Here is a 22,285-nt window from a genome sequence, read left to right as displayed (position 1 = left end):
TTCTAGATTGCTAAAAAGTATATAAATACAATATTCTGTGATACATGCAAATGACAACAAAGTCTCATTTTTCTTTCTTTTGCCAGTATGTGAAACAGTAATAATCAATATTGCCTTCTTTATAGACAGGAATGACAAAGAAAATATTTAAGCACAAAAGTTTAAAACTCTGAAGCACATGCATGACACTGTACTATATGTCAGCATCACACTACATCTCCTGCATATTTGTCTAACACACGTTCTATCAGTAAATGCATTAATTACTCACCATTGGCTATGCTTACGACTCCATCTGCTGGTGAATCAATATTAACTGATTCTGCTTCATACTCAAATTCTTTCAAAAAATCAGTCGACTTAGGAGTCACTTCAGGTTCTAACAATAAAGATCCCCAATCTTGATCTTCTTGAGAACATTTCCCAGTCTTACCATCGGAATCACTAGGCTTAGATTCTGAAATTCTCCTTGCACTTCCAGCACCTGATAAATCAATATTACTTGAATCTGTTTCATATTTGAATTCTTTTAAAGCATATGATGATTCAGGAGTCTCTCTGGATTCTAACAGAAATGATCCCCAGACTTGACCCTCTTGAGTACATTCTGCAATCTCATTGTTGACATCAGTAGCTATAGATTCTGAATGATCAATATCAGTGACACCCGTGGGTGATTCAATATTACTTGAATCTGTTTCATATTCAAATTTTTTCAAAGTACATGAAGATCCAGGAGTCCCGTCAGACTCTACTAACAGTGATTCCCAACCTTGATCTACTTGAGAATATTCTGCAACCTCACCTTTGATATCAACAGTGCCACATTCTGAAATGTCCATGCCACCGTTCTGAAGAGTGTAATCATGACCAAATGATACATCAAATGGAGAAGTACATGCAAGTGGTGATTGTTCTGTGAGTGATCCCACAACCCATGGGCTATTATTCTCCTGCAAATTTTCAGGTTCTTGTAGAATATTAGTGGCATATTGACTTCCTGCACCATAGAGGAAATCTTCATTTTCTTCTTCTAGAGAGGCTTGCAATGAATGTTTCTTTCTGAATATTTCATTGATTTCTACTCTTTTCTCTGATTGATTGTCTAAGATTGCAATGGGATTAATTTCATTCAGTGTGGTAGATGGTTTAGTGGCAACTGACATCTTACTGATGCCATGCATATCTGATGCTTCCAGCTGATCATCCATCCCTGTAGGTGAAACCAGAGCAACAGCAGGATCCATAGACATCATTTTGTCTGAGGAAGTTGCACCTTCCTGTTCTTCAAAGTTTTTATTTTCATATGCATTGCTTTCCTGATTTATGAGTTCTACTTCCAAATTTTCACTGCAGGAACTTGGAAGATCCTCTAGTTCAAAAGTAGTTTTATTTGCTATGTCAGATTCATGCATAACAGCTTCCTCTCCAATTTCAGATAACTCCTCATTTCCAGCGAGTGTTCCTTTGTAGGACTCACCAACACTTGTCTCATAATCAAGAGACAGACTTTCAGGACATAACTCTTCTCTGTCAATTGTCAACTGCTGATTAAAGACTACGTCTATGTCTTTGTATATTTCTGACAGCATGGAAGACATCTGAATAGCTTCTTCAGGTTCAGTTAAAACAGAAGATTGGGCACAATTTTCCTTGTTTTCATATTCATTGCAAACATCAGGGCTACTTGAAGCCTGTGAACTGCTGTCTTGATCACAGTGACTTAATATATCAGGATTTTCACCATTTGTTCTCAAGACAAAAGGCTGTTCAACATTAGTCCACAAATCTGGATCAACTGTAAATGCCTGGCAATCACTAGGGTTGTTGTTTTGTAATATATCTGGAACAAATGAATTTTCCTGTGTAACTTCATCACATCTTGGGCTAGGTTTCCTTATTGGTTTTAAAGGTAGTGGAGGATTAGATGGAAATTGTTCATTGGTTTCTTTTTTATCTAATGGATTTACATATACTTCATTTGGATTGATAGAAGGTGCATTCATTTTATCTCTTAGCAGACCAAGTGTTGGATCGACCTGAGCAAGTGCGTTCAATAGGTTGGATTGCCAGTCTTCTGGAACAGGGTGTTTAAGAGCATCTTGATCTTTAACATTAGTAACAGAGGATTCTTGTTTTACACCACTTTCATCCTCACAGGATGGTGACTGAGGATAACACTCTTCAAAATTCACAGTACCTTGATCCAACTCTTCTTCTTTGTTAGCCAGTGAGTTTGCTCCATTTCTGCATTCACATTCACTGTTCTCTTGAGTAGACTCATTTTCAAACTTAGCAGCATCATGGAAATTTGGTTCTTTTCGCTTTTCATTTTTTTCTGTGTGTATTTGCATTGCACCACGTGTAATGGTGACTGTGTCATTAATTTTTAAATCATTATCAGAATAAAATTGTGCACCTTCCATTGAACTTTCATCTTGGCTTTGTAAATTCCACCATTCCGAGGAATCATCTGGAAATCTAAGATTGTCCACTATGGATTTTTTATTTTTATCTAATGTGGTTTCAGAATGACCTTGCATTATTACATCCCAAGCATCTGAATTCTTTGGGCCATGGTTTTCTTCGTGATTTATCTCAGACATTTGTATAGTATGGTCATCTGCTTCATCCTGAATTGTTTCCCAATGTGCTAAACATTCAGATGTTTCATGAACATAATCCTCCACTGAAGTGTCAAAAGCATTAAGATTTTCTGAATTTTCATTTAATGTGACTACTTGGACATTTTCCTTGAAATGAGACTGAGTGCTTGAACCTTCTGAATCAATTGCAAGGTTTGTTTCATGTGGCCGAACAGATTCTTGCCCTTGTGTGTCAGCCTCTAGTCTGTTAGGATGTAGAGCTGCCTGTATTCCTGTCTCTTGCATACTCAAGTATTCTGAATCTACATCAATTCCAGGACTTGATAATGAGGATACTGTATCATCATCCACATGAGCATTCCAAAGCTCTAAGTTTTTCGGCACTTTGTGTTCAGTGCTTGTTTCAGAATCTTCTTGGCTTTTATTCTCAGGTAACTCTTTTCCAGATGCTTCTTCACCATCAGTTGTGATGTCCCAAGCATCTTCATTTTCTTTTTGATTATTAGCTACCTGAAAGCTATCCCAAATATGCATATTTGTAGAAAAATCACTTGTATCGGGAGTGGTTGCACTTGAGTGTGTATAGTCAATGGAACCACTACAAGTGGTGTCTTCTTTGTAATAGGTGTCTTTGATAGGAATATCTTCTGGGAAATTATACATGGTATCTGACCCTTCAAGTGCCTCATTTATGTTGGGGCTTATTCCAACAGACTGTGCTTGTTCATCCATCGATACATTCCAGGCATCAAGAATATGGGACAACTCATGATGAGGCATAATATCAATACATTTCTCATTGGAAAGCTTATTCTCAGACTCCAAGCTTTCAGAAGTCTCACTATCGTGAGACAAATCCATTCCATTTGACAACAAATCATTTATTTTAGGCTTATCCATTGTATCCAGGGCTTGAGTATATTCTGTATATGAATCCTGTTGTATTTCCATTGATCTCTCTTGATTTTTATCCTCTAAAGATGCTCCATGACTGCTAAGCATTCCTGAAACATTTTCAGGAGTTTCCAAATCAGATTTATGAATGTTCAAGCTAGCAACGGGCTCATCAAATTCCTGATGTTCCTGATGTTCTCCTACTGGTACTGGCAATTCATCATTTGGCAAACAACTTGATGGCTCTGACTTAGAGATACGTTTCTCCAATTTATCCCATACATCTTGATGTTCAACCAACTCTGAATAATGCATTCCTTGATGGTTTTCTCCTCTAGGGGAACTTGGGGATGCACTCTCCTTCTCAGCGATCTTCTGTGCAGATAGTTCCCTATCCAAACTTTCAGATGGGGACAACACATTTAAACTGTATTTTGGGTAAGAATCCATGTCAAGACTATGAACTATGTGTTTGTTTTCTTTTTTGGGAGATGTAGCAAAATATTCTGCATTGCTATCGAGAGATCCACCCTTATTTTCCTCAATGACAGGATGAGTCTCATTGGAAAATGGCAGGCTTATTTCCTCTGGCTCTGCTACTACATTTTCTAGACTGTCACTACATCTTGTTTTTTCTGGTGACCTGGGAGAACCAAAAATTGCCCTGCTTTCCTCTGAACTATTACTAGACGAGAGAGGGAGTGGAAGGATCAAGTCTTTATTGTCATTTTGCATCATTTCATTCCTAATATTTTCAAGGGTGACTTGCCCACTTCCCTCATCTGTTCTTTGACATTGCTTGACTACTTGCTTTGAGGCAGAAAAGATGCCACTGTGCTCTAATCCAGCCTGTTGATTGTATTGAAGCTGTTCATCCCACTGGTTCAACTGTTTATCTAGAAGTCTGGTGTTCTGCTCTGGTTGTTTGTTTCTTTTTACTTGATCACTGACTGAAAATGTTCTCTCCATGTCATTTGTGTCTTCAAGGATGACATCACTACTTACTTCAGCATTTCCCTCTTCAATATCTGTGGTATTATTTAGAGCTGAGTGGCTATTTTTCTCTGTAGAAAACATCATTATTCCAGTGTCTTCAGAACTTGAAGGACTACTTTCATGATCACAGTAATCATCTGAAAAATATGTAGCACTTTTTTGTTTCAAATCAAGTAAATCAATATTTTTTATAATAGTAGTTTCAGAATGTACTGCTTCCAGTTGGTTCTTATTATTAAGTGATGCTTCCCAGGGGCCTCTACTTCCATAGTCAGAATCAGTGGAACATAACGCTGATGTTTGTGGCAATTTCAAATCTCCAAAACTGTATGTTTCAGGTTCACCCGAGCTTATGTTTACCATTTGATCCAAGACTGGCTCATAATGTTTGCCCTCACTCTCTTTTTCATCTCCAGCCCCTGTTGGTGATACATATGAGTCAGATGTTGAATAATTTGTATCCGGTGGAGAAACAATAAAATCGTCACATGTATTTGAGGTGTTAAAGTCTGATTCTCTATATGACAGGAAAGGGTCTTCCCAAGAGACAAGATTTCCAAGTGCCTCTTTTCTAATGTTTGTGTCATACATGGCCCATCCATTGGTATTTTCAAATTCTTTGGGTTTAGGTACAGTATCCCTTTGGTGTTCCATAGCCAATTTAACATTCTTCAGCATGCCACTCGTATCATTATTTGCATTTTCATATGTTCTGTTGTTTTTTATTGAACTATCTTGTCCTTCATTCTTTGATCCTAGGTCTACTTGACTGTTTAGATGTTCAGAATCATTGCATTCAGAGTGTTCTGGTGAACAGTTAGACATAACCCATGTATCAAGTTTCATTGGGGAAATATGATCAAAATCTACCTGAGGAACATTCCATGTACGCTCTGAATGTCCAGAACCGTCATGATCAATTTCTGCCCAAACATTAGGTGAATTTGAGTTGATGTGTCCACCATTACTATTGGTATTACCCCATGGACCAGAAATTGCAGGAACTGGTTGACTAGTATTCCACATACTAGCAAAGTCCTCCATTGGTTGTTCATTGTCTTTTTGATGGCATCCCAAATCCTGCTTAACTTGGGCAGCACCAAACTTGTTCTCCCAAATACCTGCTCTTGCAAAATCCATACGCTTCTGCTGGTCTTGTATACAGACTGAATCTGAAGCTCTTCTGTCAGTTTGCTCTTTAAGTAATAGACTTGTTTTATATTCTTTCCATGAATCAGGACTCTGAAATACAGATTCTGCGTCAGTTGAACTCCATGTAACAGCATTTTTGGAATCTATTTGAAACCCATCCCACCAGCTCCCATATCTTGTACGAGACTGAGAATTGTTCACATAATCAGTTTCATTATTTTCTTTAATTTTATCTTGTGGGCAAAATAAAGATGGCCCATCATCTAAAGGTGGAGATTCCACACGGCTGTTCATAGAGATTGGTGGAGTTCTCCTCTCAACCTTGTTCAACACTTTAGGATGAGAGGAAGAGTCATTTTCTAGGTCTATCATACTAGGATGTTCTTGCAGGTGGCTACACTCATTAAATTTTATTGTGTCATCTTCTTCCTTTCTTGTCATTGGTAAATCAGCTGAATAATTTGCAATGTCACATTCTGATAGATTTGTCTCATCAATTACTTTTGAGTCAGTTGGTGGTTGTCCTTCTGATGAACCACTGTCATGGGAGAAGTCATCAGGAGGGGAACAGTCCACAGAATGAGAAGAATCCATCTGAACTGTAGCCATTGGTGCTAAATCAAAGTTGAATAGATCAAAATTGTTGCTGCTGTTCCTAGGCTGAGATTTTTCTTCTTCAGCTACTGCTCCTTCAGGAATGGGACTATAGGAATCAAAACCGGAAAGGAAACTGTGATGAGATGCTGCTCCTTCTACTGGGCTATCGTCACTAAGAAAAACTGAGCTCTCCTTGGAGGATCTGCTGCTTCTAATAGTAGCAAGCCCACTGTCTGGACTCACAAGATCTACATTAGCATCAGCATGGGCTTGGACAGATCCATTATGATCTTGAGGGTTCTCTATAAAGTTGACAACATTTGGCTGTGGTTCAATGTCAGAGCCATAAAGCTCCATAATACCAGAAGATCCTTGAGAAAGTGGAGCGCTTCCAGCAACCGCTTCAGTGGAAGATGTTCTACTGTTTGGTGCCATTTCTGGATGTCTCCTGCTGATAACGTCTTTCATTAGCAGAAAAATTTCATCGCAATTGGCTGAAGAATTTTCTTGGTGATAAATGAGGAATTGATCACATCCATATTCCAGAGGATCCAGTTCTAGGCAAGGATTCTGACATTCTTCTAATTCACAACAAATCTGTTGAGGAAAAAAGCAGTGGTATGTATCATGTCTGTTGCATAAAAACAAACTTTACTGAGTAAGTTTTCTTTTTAGAAGCCCCCTAGAGATGTATTAGGGGGTTTAGGAAGCAAAGAAACAGAACACATAACAGTATCAGATTTCAAAACCCACATTAAAATCACAAATTCCTGCTTTCAGTCCTTCTTAGCCTCTTAACTTGCTCAGATTGGGCCAATCAGTTTCACCCCCTGCCCTATCCAGGCCCCACTTAAGCACCTAGTCTGGTGGTAATAAATTACAGCAATTCTAGTAGTAGACTTTAAAATGACAGAGAAATCCAGGACTAGGGCAATTACACTGATATCTTTTGTGGTATCTTTCCCTAACTAGAAAGTCTTGGGTTGGGGGAATGTGGACAAATCTCAAGATGTTTATGAAATGAAGAAGGATCCAAATTGGGTATACTGTATAAAATTATTTTCTTTCTTTTTAACAAAATGACGATTTGTTTTCTCTCTTCCCCTCACCACTCCTTTAATCATCTAATGGTGTTTTTATTGCATCGTTGCTCACAGATAACAACACACTCAATAAATGTAATTTCTATGACTCATACATCCTATGCTATGGCAAAACTAAAAGACCAACAGGGAATGTAATGATGCATTTCTGTTCTAGAACACAGACAGAATAACTTTACTCTTTCCTTCGTGATACTTACCTGATTGCCCATCTCCATGTTTTCTGAATAAACTGCTATCTGCCTTTTTTCTTGCCTTTCTTCTGATAAGTAGCTGGCCAAAATGACAAGGACATCAAAACCATACTTATCTACAAATGCTTTTAGATCTCCGGTCATGTTTCTGTGAAATAGGCAGTCCTGAAATATGACAAAATTACTTCTTACTGAAGGATTTTTTCTATTGGTTAACACCCAGAGCTAACTGGAATGGCTAATCAAATTAATGATGAACACATTGGGATCTTGTTCATACTCTTATGGACCCCAATAATTATTGTAGCTCTAAAAGTTAAAAGAACATAGCCATTTGTTTATACTTTCACAAGAATAATAGAATCATCAAGTCGGAAGGGACCCCAAGAGTCATCTAGCCCAGCCCCCCTGCAATGCAGGAATCTCCAAAAGAAGACTGTTCCCCTGTCAAACAGCTCTCCTTTCTTGTAACTTGAAGCTACTAGTTCAAGTCCTACCCTCCAGAACAGGAGAAAACAAGCTTGCTCCACCCTCCATGTGAGAGCTTTTTAGATCTTTGAAGATGGTTACCATATCTCCTTTCAATCTCTTTTTTTCCAGGGTAAACATACACAGCTCCTTCAACCATACCTCATAAGGCTTGGTTTCCAAACCCTTGATCATCTTGGTTGCCCTCCTCTGCAGATGTACCAGCTTGTCAACATCCCTCTTAAATTGTGGCGCCCGGTACTGGACTCAGTATTCCAGGTGTGGTCTGACCAAGGCAGAATAGGCATAGTGAACACATCCAGACAACCTGTTTATTTAGCATTCATCCTGATTTACTTGCACAAAGCTTACATAGTAATTAGATTATGCCTGGTCTTTACTAAGCATTTGATTTGTTTAGGGGGCAGTTATATGACAAGAAGCATACATTCTGCATTCATTCAGATTTGTGGTGGCAAATTCATCCTACACTTTAACTGCATTCTGTGGCACATTCCAAACCACAAAGTCGTCCCCTGGCTGATACCAAAGTCCCAGGGTATGGTCTGAAGGCACATGAGGCCATCAACCTGGTAAAGGTAAGCATGTTTGAGGCTAGTCAGTGACAGGATGGTTCTACTTTGGGTTCCATGATGGAATGAAGATGGGATATAAAGGTAAGAAAATAAATAAATAAGGGTGGGTGTTCCATCTCTGCTATTCCCTATCATCCTGTTCTGACAGTAATTTCTTCAGGGGGCTGGGAAGAGTCCTGCAAGCCCCTCCCCCATTCCATTTATCCATGCTCTGTGTCACCTGCTCATCTGGAACCAAGAAAACTTTTATACTCCTTTTATACTAATTAGGGGACTGCATCCCACCACCCCATCTCTTCTGCCATCAACCCACTTTATTTCTGATTGACAGCCAGAGAGCCACTGAGAAGCCACCACTGGTAGGAAGGCTGACAGTGACTTACAAAGTCCTCTGAAAGTGTCAAGAAACCTTGCAAGGTCTATGAGAAGGCAGTCAAGACGGTGCTGGTAATCACATGCCAGTCTGTTCTTACCAAACAACATTACAACTTGAAGTACTGTGTTCCACCTCAAGAAGAACAGAGATATATTTTAGGATTACATTGACAAGTACATTTTGAGCATGAACCAAAGTGATTAATGGATATGGGATTTATTATTATTTGAACATTTTTAGCTACACTGCCATCCTATATAATCAACAGGAACCAAGCTACTTTTCACGCATGCCCATCTCAATTTGGAATGGGCACATTCTTTCCAAGCTTTTTCAGAGAATAGCCTGGATGGTTTCTGAAGAGTTCCCCCAAATCTTAAAAAGATCTATAGCCCAGCGCAAATGGAGTGCCAGTCTACCACTATCCCCAGCCTTTCCGGCAGATTATTTTTTTCCTGCCTCCAACTCTCCAAGACTTACCTTGCAAGTGCTTTTTACCTGGTAGTGAGAGAAATAGGAACTGAAAACAAGAATCACATGCAACTGTTGGTAAGGATTTATGTTCTAAGGAAGGATGAAGGAAAATCTCCTCCCACAGCTAAAGCAGCTGTTGAAAGGTGAGTTTTAAGGCAGTTCAGTCTTGTTTGAGCTAATTTTAAAATCCAAACCAAAATTAATTTAGGCTCAGATAAACAAAGCGGATGTCTGTATGTATCTATGTGTGTCCACTTTTGAACCTTCCCAGGTGGTCAATCATAGAACGGGAAATTTAGGCTTGCACAATTAAAGTGGATTAAAGCCCTCTGTCACCTTAGGCAACAAATTGACTCCAAAAAGGAAACAGACTTTCTACTGCCAAGTGATGAGAAAGATAAACACCTCACAAGCAAATCAGGATGAATGTAGGTTGTTTAACCTTCTTGCAAACAAATCAGAATGAAAGCTCAATAAAGACCTGAAATAATCTAATCTCTAAATAAAATTTGTGCAAGTAAATCAGGATGAATGCTTAATGAAAAGCGTTTCTGGAAGAGCCTCCGAAATCCACCAACATCACAACTTGAGATGTCCCATGTGATCTGCCCCACACCTATGTATGCCATACATTTCCAGAGTTGTGGGATAGTAACCATGTCTTTTCAGGTGAAAAACAAGAACCTTCGGGAAAACAAGGAATCTTACCCCAAACAATACCATAATTCAGTCTTTCTGAAAGAACAGCAAAGACTAGATCCATCTTTTAAAACAAGAAAAACCTTGTCATTCTGCATTGCAAGTTAATGATATGCATCCAGTGTGCTTTAACAGCTTTATTTTTGCCTATTGCAATACCTTAGCAAAACAAAGAACACATTTAACTGAGTTTCTTTGTCCCCCTTTGGCTTGCGCTGTTTGCATTTGAGAAAACATATTTTACTCTGGCAAAGAACATTATAATATGACATTATTGGCTTTTATACTGCTACTAAGCAACGTTCTCCCTAAATCAACAGCAGTTCATCAACAACACACCACAACTGTATATTCAGGTGGGCACTTATTCACTCCCTCCCATTCCAAACTCCACACATCTGTCTTTTATCTGATAAATTACTTTTTAGCTTGTGTGTGTACAAATACTATTTATTAATCTACTCAGACGTGTCTAGCAAATGTGTCTATTTTCCCTTAAGTTAAAATGAAAATGAAAAACACTTCATCAAATGTTAGGAAGGAAAAATATTATTTCATACATTGAACTGTCTGGGGTGGGTTTTCTGCAGTTTTGCTTGCTTTTCCTGTGCTGTTCACCTTGGCATTCACCCAAAATAGAGTAAATAAGCAGGGGAGAGAAGGCGTAGATGAGGATCTACTAGGACATCGCTGTGCAATTTGCAGTAGATCAACAAGGCTTTATGACTCCCAATTGTTTAACAACAGTAACTTATCTTTTAAAATAACAAATTAGACTGCTGAAATGAAGAAGCCTTGTAGAGAAAACCAAGAATAGATTTTTGTGTGAAAGGACTGTGAACTCAAATACTGAAAGCAAATTCCTGGGCTACAATAAACTCAAAAAGTTTTGAAATTCCGTGTGTTTATCAACTCCCTTTCTTAGACCCTAATTTAAAATTGACTTAAGACAGTGGATTTTGGGAGTTTCTAGGAAAGAAACAATGCAAATCCCACAATATTGACATCTACCCACATCCATGATATAGGACTAGAGACTGTGCAAGGGACTTTTTACCTTTTCTTCTTTGAAGGGCATGCCAAGAAATAAACTGTAATCCTTTGAAATTTAACAATTTAATACTGTTAAACCTTAAGCAGAATTTGCCAAGGCAGAGCAGCAGAAATAGTACTGATGATCTCTGGGGACACCTTGCTCAGAATGATCCCTTCTGAGGAATACTACTTCCTCAAACGAGGCCAGGCTGATGGCACTAGGAGTGTCAGGGAATACACTCCTAGTGTCATCAGAAATAGAAATCCCTACCCTTCATTTATAGATTCTACCATACCTTTATAAACCATTCACTGGTATATGCTGTGAAGCATTTTGTGCACCTAAGTTCAATAGGTGAAAATATATTTAAAATGCAACCATAATGAACATAAAGGGCACAATGTCTATAACTTGTTTGGTTTAAAATAATCAGGTATTATTATTAAGCAATATTATACACCTATTATTTGGTGGCGGTTATTGGAATGGGAGTGTATGGGGTGATGGAGGAGGAGCAGGACACAGACTGGACACATTGTGCTCCTTCTGGAGCAGTTTGTTCACCTCTGGTTCCCACACTCTTACTTGTGGCAGCCACACCCAAGGAACGGTTTCAACTGGCTGGCTAAACCAGGTGAGGGGAGCGCATTAGTCTCAAACCCTCAGTGAGTTAGGGTTGAATTCAAAGACAGGTCACTTTGGTGCTGTTAATGCAGGTACGAGTATCTGCAGCCACAATAGATGCAGTGATCCTCCAGCAGTTTGACTTCTCTGGGAGCACACTCCATTGTCTCTTCAAACAGACAGATGCCTACAGTAAGATGGGAATCTCTTCAATATACTGCAGTTTTGGTGCAAAGTCACAATGGCAGCAGTTTCCATTTTCAGGAAGCTGCATGTGGGAGTCAAATACAAATTGTATTCTATATTAAAAACTAAGCTCCTTTAAAGTTGTAGAAACTTAATACCTGGAATAATTCATAAGCATACTCATTTGCATCCAGAAGTAATTGCGCCCTGAAATAAATGGAACCTAAGTTAGTCATAATTCATTTGAGACACATTGAGTTAAATTGGAACTCAATGTTATTTACTCTTGGTTCAAATCAGTGTCACTTGTTCTGAGACTTTTGACCGCCAAGATTGTTCCCACTTCTTACCTAAAGTTAATTCATCCTTCTCTTCAGCGTCTAATAAATTGTTCTAATATTTTGATAAGTTGCCTTATTTATGGGGATGTATACGTAAAGGTTTGAAACCATAATTAACTTTTATTTATATTAATTTTCCTTACAGAATTACATAAGAAATGATTTTTTAAATTTCAATCTACTTTAAGTAAATTTAGTAAAGGAGATTAGGTGTTACTATAAATTGTTACTGCTCTTTGTGTTAAGCCTGTAGTACGCCTCGATAGAAATATTTTATACTGCTTGCTTAAATTTTAATATTTTAGACATTGAAGTTATGTTTTAAAATGTTTTTATAGCGAATACATAGGGAGCTTAGAAATTCTTGAAATAAATGAACTCATCAGATGCTATTACAATGAAGATGACCGTTTGTCTCCCATTCTTGTAAAACCCATATGCTCTCATCCAGTTGCCATTGTTTTCAAAGGAACTAATTTCCTTTAAGTTGTGCTCAGGATCAAGGTGAAAAATCTGAATATTGTTGCAGCACTTATTGATGCACATGATAAATTCAGTCAACATACACCTCTAGTGCAACATGCAGAAATACAGTGTTCCATATACAAAAATATACTGGAAAATATGGTGTTATATATTCTTTTGTTGAATTAAACTATTTAACCCTAGCTATATTTTCAAACCTACATCGTTGGGAATAGATAATACCAATTTAAACACAGCTTTGAGAATAGATTTTTGTTTTGTTTTTGTCCTTCTCAATAGTTATACTTTCTGATTTATGGCATCTGACAGTTGATTACCCAAGTGAGTCCTGTATAAATGTACATTACACATACATCTTGACTGTTTGGAGGAACTAACTGTGTCAATATTAACCTGACCAAATTAAGAATAAGATGCCTCTTTTGTTCTTCACACTTCTCACATGGAGAGCACAATATGGCTTTTGTCAGAGGTGCTCCATCATTTTGGCTCAAGGAAACTGTCAGTACCGTTTGGGATCCGTTATTCATGGGCAGATATCCTGATGGGTCTAATGAAGCCTTTCTGCTGACAACTCATTTGCTAAAAATACCCAACCATCACAAAGTACAAATGAGGAATATATTTCTTTCCTCATTACTGTGTTTTTTCCCCGTCTCACAATTGGCAATTATGTCATGAACCCCAACGATCCTCAAGCTGGGATATGCTGAACTTCACGATGTAGACTATATATATTTATAGCCTCATCATAAGTCATGGTCAGTACTTCTGTTTCTTTTTTCTTACTATGAACTCACTCACTGACAAACTTTATGACATCTTTTAAATTGCAACATAATAGGGTAAACACCAATGTTATTGCACACATGCCGTGCCAACAGCCTGTGTGCCATTTGTTGAAAAATTTGAGCTAATTACTGCAAGCCCTCTCCTGGAAACAGGAGTGGGCCATTTTTTAATAAAAGTTTTCAGGTAATGTCATCAAAGAAAAATAAGAACACATATTTTTGTCACATTAATCATTGCATGCTCTCTCTTTCACACACACAGTATTAAACCTTGTGGAATTAGCAACATACAAAACTAGATTGCATTCAGTATTCCATAAATTTACAACAGGCAGGCATCTGTCATTAAGAAAGTCATGAGAATCGGGCCAAGGAAGTATGAGGATTCCTAGACAATTTCTTACCAATCCCATGAGTAGGATGAGTCACATATTACAGCTTAGCGGATAAGAACATTATATGTATGGTAAAAAAGAAGAAGAAGTTATCTTATATGTAGCCATTTTGCATATTAATGGAAAATGCCACAGGTAAACATGGTGATTGTGGAACATGTGAAGCTGTGTGTCTCAAAAAGGCTTGAATTCATTCTGCACCGGCCTTTCACTTTCTGACTTCCAAGAACAAGCCACTCCTCCCAGTTCCAACCCACTGCTCATCTTCCTCCAGTCCCTCTGGGCCACCCTGTTCTTCCCCATGGTTGACATCTGTCTGTCTCAGGAGACAATGGAGGTGTGCGCCTTTGGGGCTGCAGTCAACTGTTATAGTTGTGCTGTGGCTGTAGAGACTGATATGGAAGAGACATGTTTAGTTGCAGCTAGGGCAGATGAATGTGGCCAGTTGTGCTGCTGCAGAAGCACAATGGTGTTTCTTCTCCATATGCTGTTTTTAATGTATGATATTTTAGTGTTTTTGGTTTCTATGGAAGCCGCCCAGAGTGGCTGGGGAAACCCAGCCAGATGGGCGGGGTACAAATAATAAATTATTATTATTATTATTATTCTCCATATGCTGCTGAAATTCCCTTTAGTGTCTGGCATTGTTTTCTTATGGTGCAACTATGACTTAATAATCAGCATCTTGATGATATATTTTTTCAATTATATATTTGGGAATTCCAACTCAACAGGGCTTACATTTATGTGAGCATTAATAGTTCACTTCTACTGCACTACATATCATATTTTTGTCAATATCCAGTGAAAGTGCTTTTGCACAACCTGCTCCGACAATATAGCTGCTGGCTAGTAGCAGCTTTTGTGACCAGCGTGGGAGAGAGGAGGCAGGGAATGGGATGTGGCCTGCATCAGCACCCTACTGCTAGTAGTGGCTTGGCAGGCTAATTAAGCCCACGCCCCTCCCCTCCCCCTCCTAATGAGGCTAATTTGGTCACATTTTGGCAGGTAGGTGAGAGAGTTGGAAGGGCCATAGCTGACCACTGTTAGGCATCTTTAGGGGTAAGGTACAACCATTATCGTATTCTGCCTTTAAATACTCTTAGATCTTACAACCCCACTCCATTTTGTCCTCTCCTCCAATCACTGTTTTTGAATTTTTCTTAAGAGTTACTGTCTGTTGCTGTTTCACTGTGGCTCAGACTTAGCTCTTCCTTTTTTGAATACCCTTTTTGGCTACCTGATTCAAACATTTTTTTAAAAAAAGTAATACCATTTTTATCATCATGGTATTGAAATGTTACCTTATTTCTCTTCTTGCTAACTGGAACTGAAATACCACAACACAATCCGGCTGAATGAGAACAACACTGGTTTTTCTTCTGGTATTACAGCTATATTTATTATGAAGCATGTGTATTTTACAGCTTCTTCCACTGTCTATAGTGCTAGCATGTTAAGAGATTCCTATTTTTCTGTCTGCATATTAATTCTGTGGCAAAAACTTGACATTAAAAAAAATATTGTCCAATTCTTAGGTTTGATGCCCCTTTAGCTCTACTTTCGGTTATTTTTCATCTTCATCATGGTAATATTATTCACATTAATCTCTCCAGTTTTCATGCTTTTCCTCTTATTTCAGTGAGTTCTGTAGCTTGTCTTGTTTTATCCTTTTTTTTTTCATTCTGAGCACCTTGTGTAACTTCTCTGTTTTTCTCTTCAATAAATTTGTTTTCCTGTTCAGATTCATTAGAAACTTCTTCTTGCACATAAATATCTTCACGAGCCCAATCCTCCCTATTTCTTCGCTTTTATTCTCCCTTGCATATCTGTACTATTTTATGCACTGTTGCTCAGTCTACTCTTAGGTTTAGCCTCGTGTTTCCTTGATCTCCTGCTTCTTAGTATCCGACTTCTCTCTTCTCCTTCTTTCACAGAAAACCTACCTGCTCTGGCCTTTGATTCCTTCTGTAAGTCTTTAAGGTGTCATTTGTTGCTCAAAATCCATTTCCCTATATTTTCATTTCCCTTAATTTCTCTGCTTCCCTTATCCTTCTTATTGCAATTGTTGATTTTAGATCACAAGTTTGTAAGGAAGGAAACAGCATGGAAAAACCCTCAAGGAAATTTGAGGTATTGTGGGCAGTATCCAACTAGCACGTCCCTTCAGCACAAGGATTTCCACTGGCACAACGAGACTTTTCCTCCTCTCCTTCTTGTGTGGGCCCTGCGTCCTCCCCAAACCTGATCCAAAGTGTCAGGGGAACACCTAGAATACATTTAGAGGCATGTAGTGGATAGAGAGAGGGAAGCCTTTCCAAAGTGGAAACACAGACGAGTTACTCAGCGCTACTCTGCAGGCAACAATTTATTTATTTGTATTTATTTATTTGTACAGTATTTATTTATTTCAGCCATCTCTATGAAGCCCAACATCAAGCTTTTTCAGTCGTGTACAAAAAGGTTACGACAGGGATATCAGTTTCAAAATATCCCCCAAAATCAGAAAAAGCTTACTTTAAAAAGCAGCAGCAGTTTTCCCTATATAAACCATCCCAGTTCTTCATCTGACATAGGAGCCAATTCGGGGGGGGGGGGGTGCTTGGACACCGCCTTCAAGAGAGAAGCAATTCAGCTCCACCCTCCACAGCCAGCGAGTGAGGCACCCTTTCGGGGGGGGGGGGGCTCAGACACAGAGGCAGAGGCATGTGCAGGCATGTGGCATCACACGTCCATGACCTGAGACCCTTCTTTGTGTGTCTCCTCCACGTGAGGTCCAGAGGGTTGCAAAATGAGAATGGGCCTTCTCTGGCTCCCCATTTGTGGAATGAACGCTCTCCCCAGGGAGGTTTGCCTGGTGCCTTCATTATATATTTTGAGGCGCCAGCAGAAAATGTTCCTCTTCAACCAGGCCTTTGGCTAATTAATACTCTACAACCAAATGTGTCTGTGGGAGGTGGGGGGGTTATTGTTTTGCTGTTTTGTTTTAATTGTTTACCTGTTTTTATCCTGTATTTTATTCTGTGAACCGTCCTGAGATATTATGACGAAGGGCGGTATAGAAACCTAATAAATGCTAATAATAATTCAGCAGGAATTATTCAGCAGTAAGGGAGCCTATCTGATTTTTATTGGGGTTGGATCTACGCAGATATAAAAATGCTATTAAAAAAAACCCTAAATCAGATAATTTGGCATCTGAATGATATTCATAATTGTATTATAATTCGGCATTGTTATAATGAGGCTATTAATGGATTGTTGTAATTGAAAACAAATAAAAATTATTATCAAAACAAAAAATGTTATAAAAAAGGTTCAGCTCCCAATAGAAATTTTCATTGACTTTGGATGCTGCTCTATAGCACCATCTAGCGTCACATTTTTATAATGCATTTACAATGTTATAAATTGACCTGTGTAGCTGAGTCCTGGGAGTGAGTTCTACAGAATTCAACCCATGGCTCTTAGAGCAAGTTGGCTCTTGGAGCCAACTAATTTCAGTTTTGTTTCCATCCTCCTTCCGCCTACAAGGAGGTCCATAAGGTACCTATGATAAAGGGTATGTATTGGAAAGCTGTTGTTTGTAGGTCTACAGCAGACCTCTTTTTCTTGGTAGTGTTTTGAGTTTGGGGCATCAGTCTGGATAATACTCTGTGGCCCTTCCGCACCTCCCACCATGGCAGTTGCTTTTACCCAATTTTCAGCAGTTCTCCCTTTCTTATTCATCTCATTCAAGAGGGTCACCTAATCCCCAGGAAGGGCTTTTGGGGATATCCAGGAGTTGCTGGGGTGGCAGAAAAAGTCAACGTCCAGCCAGTGCCTCTCTGGATCCAAGCTGGTAACAGTAACAGTAATAACAAAAAAGACAACACAAAAAGATTGAATGTCCTGTGATTTAGTTTAAATAAAACAGGATGACTTTAAAGTGCTGTAATAGAAATAAAAAATAAACACAAATAGAACCAAATAAATAACAAAAAGAATAAATAAGAACTAATACAGCAAAACACACCACACCACAGCAAAAGAAACCATAGAATACAATAAAACAAATTTAAAGGGGAATAACAAACTATTCCTAGAGATATTCAAAACCAATCAAGAGGCTGATTAGATTAGGACAGAGGTTTTCAACTTTTCAACAGCTCCCTTGGCCAACTACATACTTTCTGTGGCACCCCTGGGGGGCTTAGGAGCCCAGATATGTCCCCCCTTGCCTGCAGAGCTGGCAGCCTCTCACCCCTTTTCGAACACCCTCCCTTGTGGAGGGTTCCCTCAGCCTCCTCTCCTCTCCTTGGGAGTCCTCCAGGCAGCCACGGTTGCTGCCCCTGGTCTCTGAGCTGCCCCCCTGCCCCAAAGAGAGGTTCCTCCTGACACTTCCCCACAGGGGCCTGGGACTTGTCTGTCCATTCCCAACAGCAGGGGCTGGTGGACTGGCTGGCTGGGCTCCTGCTTGCTTGCTTACTCTGAGACCGCCTCAGCTCCTGGCACCCAGCACCCCCTGGCCAGTCCCAGAGGCACCATTCGCCTGCGGAGCTTATAATCAGGGATGCTGCAATAACAGCTGTGCAAGCTTTTAGGAGGCAAAGATCTGAGACATTATCAGAGGAGGGAGGGAAGGAAAGAGGGACAGAGACCAGTGTTGCCCGCGGCACCCCTGGCCATCATTCAAGGCACCCCAGGGGGCCACGGCACACTGGATGAAAACCACTGGATTAGGAAAATTCTGAGGCCATTTTCTATGACACAGAATAATCCTATGCACATATACTCAGAAGCAAATCTCGCTCAATTCCATGGGTCTTACTCCCATGTAGTGTATATAAAATTTCAGCCATTAAATATGCATTCCAGCCTCTCCCGTGCTATTTGTAAATGTTTGGATGAGCGATAGAGAAATTTCATGTACAGTGGTACCTCGGGTTAAGTACTTAATTCGTTCTGGAGGTCCGTACTTAACCTGAAACAGTTCTTAACCCGAAGCACCACTTTAGCTAATGGGGCCTCCCGCTGCTGCTGCGCCGCCGGAGCACGATTTCTGTTCTCATCCTGAAGCAAAGTTCTTAACCTGAAGCACTATTTCTGGGTTAGCGGAGTCTGTAACCTGAAGCGTATGTAACCTGAAGTGTATGTAACCTGAGGTACCACTGCATATCAGTGCAAGGAGATTTTATACTCGCATTATATATTAAATTGATTCCAGGCATTTTATGTGAAAACACCCTTATACAATACTGTAAATGGAAAATGTATGACAAGGGGGGGGGATGTCAATAACCCATTTGTTTTCCACAACATAAAAGGCAGATACACAGTTTTCCTTTCGTCAGGTATTCAGCAGAAATAAGCATCAGGAACGTCCTGAAGTGATAAAGTGCAATCATTTCATGAATATCCAAAGCTGATTCAGAAAACCTTCCAAAATAGGAAGCAGTGTGGGGTACTTTTATGGGGACCATAAATGTTGACATTCTTGTTTATTACAGTATTTTGAGCATTGAAGCACAGAACTGCCATTCGAGCTTTTGGTTGTTTGCATTCAACACCACTTTTAAAAGTTACTTCAACAGATCCATGATCCCCACCTACACTCATGCAAAATTAACAGTAGAACATGAGATATTTGATATTAGACTTAGATGAGAAAGCACATCCTGGCAAAATGCCTTTGGCTTTTCTGCAGGTAATAGAGCACTAAACTGCGCAGAAAAATGACCTTCCTACTTACTGACCAAGAGCTGTCTAGTCTAATAAAATCGTCTCAGGTGTAAATTTATATTCAGTAATTTGTACCGTGCAGTATAAGTCTCATGCAAACATGGTAATACGAAAACACATTTCTTGCTGTCAAGAAAATGTCTAGCAAAATTAATCAACCATTCAACCATTCAGGCTCTTTGCATACCCTTTTGTCAAAGAGGGAACGCTAAGAGATTTCTTTCCTCTTCCGTGCACTCATTGTAATAGATTGTAGAATCCATCAAGCCTGTGTTGATTTATTGAACTGTCTCTTAGCACAGCAGTAGAACTACAGCAAATGAACTGATATTATCTCCAAAAAAAAGTAATGATCCAACAGTATCTGCTGTCTTTAATTCACTCCAACTTCAGATTACAGATTTCTTAAAGGACCTTGTATGCATCCACAAACAACTTGACATCAAGAAAGACGGTGAAAATTCTACATTCTCATAATGCAGCCTTATTGATTGACAGTAAGAGTGAGGAACCTCAGACCCAGGGGCCGAATGTAACCCTCCAGATCTCTATCTCTAGCCCTCAGAACTGTCCCCAGACCATACCCATCTCTCCAAGCCACACCCTTTGCACCATGGCCCCACTCTGTCATTTTGCCTGGCTGGAATGTGTCCTTGATCTGCCTCTTGCTTGCCTAGACAGATGTTGTGTGTGCATGCAGAAAACTCTGGATTTTCTACAGTTGGAAAGTAGCCTTCTCTTCAAAAGCGAGAGCCACGTCCACTGCTCTGCCCAATTTTGCTTCCGGTCCCATCCATGTTCTCCTCCTGGCTGACATGTGACTCTCAGGCTACAATAGGTTCCCCACCCCTAATGTATTGTTCAGATGTTAACCACCCTGAGATCTCCAGGTATAGGGCGGTATATAAATTCAATTAATGGCGATGATGTCAGTGGCCCTAGGGTTGTTTAACTTTCTTATTTGTTATTATTAGTATTACCAATAGTGTTTAAGGGTACAAGCCTATACACGTACCTGAGGCTAAGTTCCACTGAATTTAGTGTGATGCACTTCTGAGTAGACATGGATAGCAGTGCACTTTAAGTCATCATTTTTCTCAACTTTTTTTGGTATACTGACCTCCTCCCTGCTGCACCAAGGATTCCCTGCCCAAGCTGCTTCAGGTTGTTGCAGATGTTGTCCTGGAGACACCAAGTTTAGCTATCCTAGGGGATTTTAACATCCATGCCAACACAACCTTATAAGAGGCCACTCAGGACTTCATGGAAAGAATGCCCTCCATGGGGCTGTCCCTGAATAAGTTTGGCCCAACTCATAGTCACGGACATGCCTTAGACCTGGCGTTCACCTCTATGGATGTTGGTGATCTGACACTTAAGTAAGTGTCCGATTGGTGTCTGATTGTGCAGGCACACCAGAAACAATAGTGGAAGCCATGCCAGATGTTCGGCTTCCAACAAAGTTTGAAAACCGGAACACTCACTTCCGATTTTTTATCATTTGGGAGCCAGAACGTTCGACTCCCAAGGCTTTTGGGAGCCGAGGTACAACTGTACTGTTTTGGGGGGACAGAAGGCGGGCAGGTGTAGAGGACTCCCTGGTCCTGAATGGGGTAACTGTGCTCCTGAAAGACCAGGTGTGCAGCCTGTGAGTCGTTTTGGACTCACAGCTGTCCATGGAGGCGCAGGTCAATTCTGTGTCCAGAGAAGCTGTCTGCCAGCTCCATCTGGTACGCAGGCTAAGACCTTACCTGCCCGTGGACTGTCTCGCCAGAGTGGTGCATGCTCTGGTTATCCCCCGCTTGGACTACTGCAATGCACTCTATGTGGTGACTCGGAACTGCAGCTAATCCAGAATGCAGCAACTAGACTGGTGACTGGGAGTGGCCGCCAGAACCATATAGCACTGGTTCTAAAGGATCTTCATTGGCTCCCAGTGCGTTTCTGAGCACAATTCAAAGTGTTGGTGCTGACCTTTAAAGCCCTTAATGGACTCGGCTCAGTATACCTGAAGGAGCATCTCCACCCCCATCGCTCAGCCCAGACACTGAGGTCCAGCGCCATGGGTCTTCTGCTGGTTCCCTCGCTGCGAGAAGCAAAGTTACAGGCAGAGGGCCTTCTCTGTAGTGGCACCCACCCTGTAGAATGCCCTCCCTTCAGATGTTAAGGAGATAAAGAACTATACAACTTTTAGAAGACATCTGAAGGCAGTCCCGTTTTGGGAAGTTTTTAACGTTTGATGTTTTATTATGTTTTAATATATGTTGTAAGCCGCCCAAAGTGGCTGGGGAGACCCAGCCAGATGGGCAGGGCATAAATAAAATTGTTGTTGTTGTTGTTAAAATAAATCCTTTCCATCTTGCAGCTCTGTAATTGTTATATCTAAACAACCATGCGTTTTTTCTATTTTCACATACAGCTTTGTAGTAAGACTCCATTTGTGTGTATTTTGAAATACCATGCATATAGTGGGTATTTATGGTGAAAAGGATGCAGAATGCCAAGCAATCCACGGCACTGTTTAAATGTGGATTTTATCCCTAAGCAGCA

General features: G+C 40.0%; 1 protein-coding gene across 9 annotated transcripts in view; it reads right to left on the bottom strand.

Moving 5' to 3' along the window:
- Nucleotides 1-22,285, bottom strand: part of PRUNE2 (prune homolog 2 with BCH domain) — a 138,737-nt gene that overhangs the window by 52,294 nt on the left and 64,158 nt on the right. For all 9 annotated transcript variants that reach the window (XR_014224336.1, XR_014224337.1, XM_082241460.1 and 6 more), the window contains exons 7-8: nucleotides 7,549-7,707; nucleotides 272-6,842 (exon numbers count right to left, since the gene is read on the bottom strand). Coding sequence is in view for 7 of the 9 variants with exons in the window: in XM_082241460.1 (XP_082097586.1) it covers nucleotides 272-6,842; nucleotides 7,549-7,707 (6,730 nt within the window). In the remaining 2 variants the exon portion in view is untranslated. The remainder of the gene's footprint in view (nucleotides 1-271; nucleotides 6,843-7,548; nucleotides 7,708-22,285) is intronic.

Source organism: Podarcis vaucheri (genome assembly GCF_965113315.1).
Source record: "Podarcis vaucheri genome assembly, chromosome: 11".
NCBI classification, from domain to species: domain Eukaryota; kingdom Metazoa; phylum Chordata; class Lepidosauria; order Squamata; family Lacertidae; genus Podarcis; species Podarcis vaucheri.
This window is presented reverse-complemented; position numbering and strand designations above follow the sequence as displayed.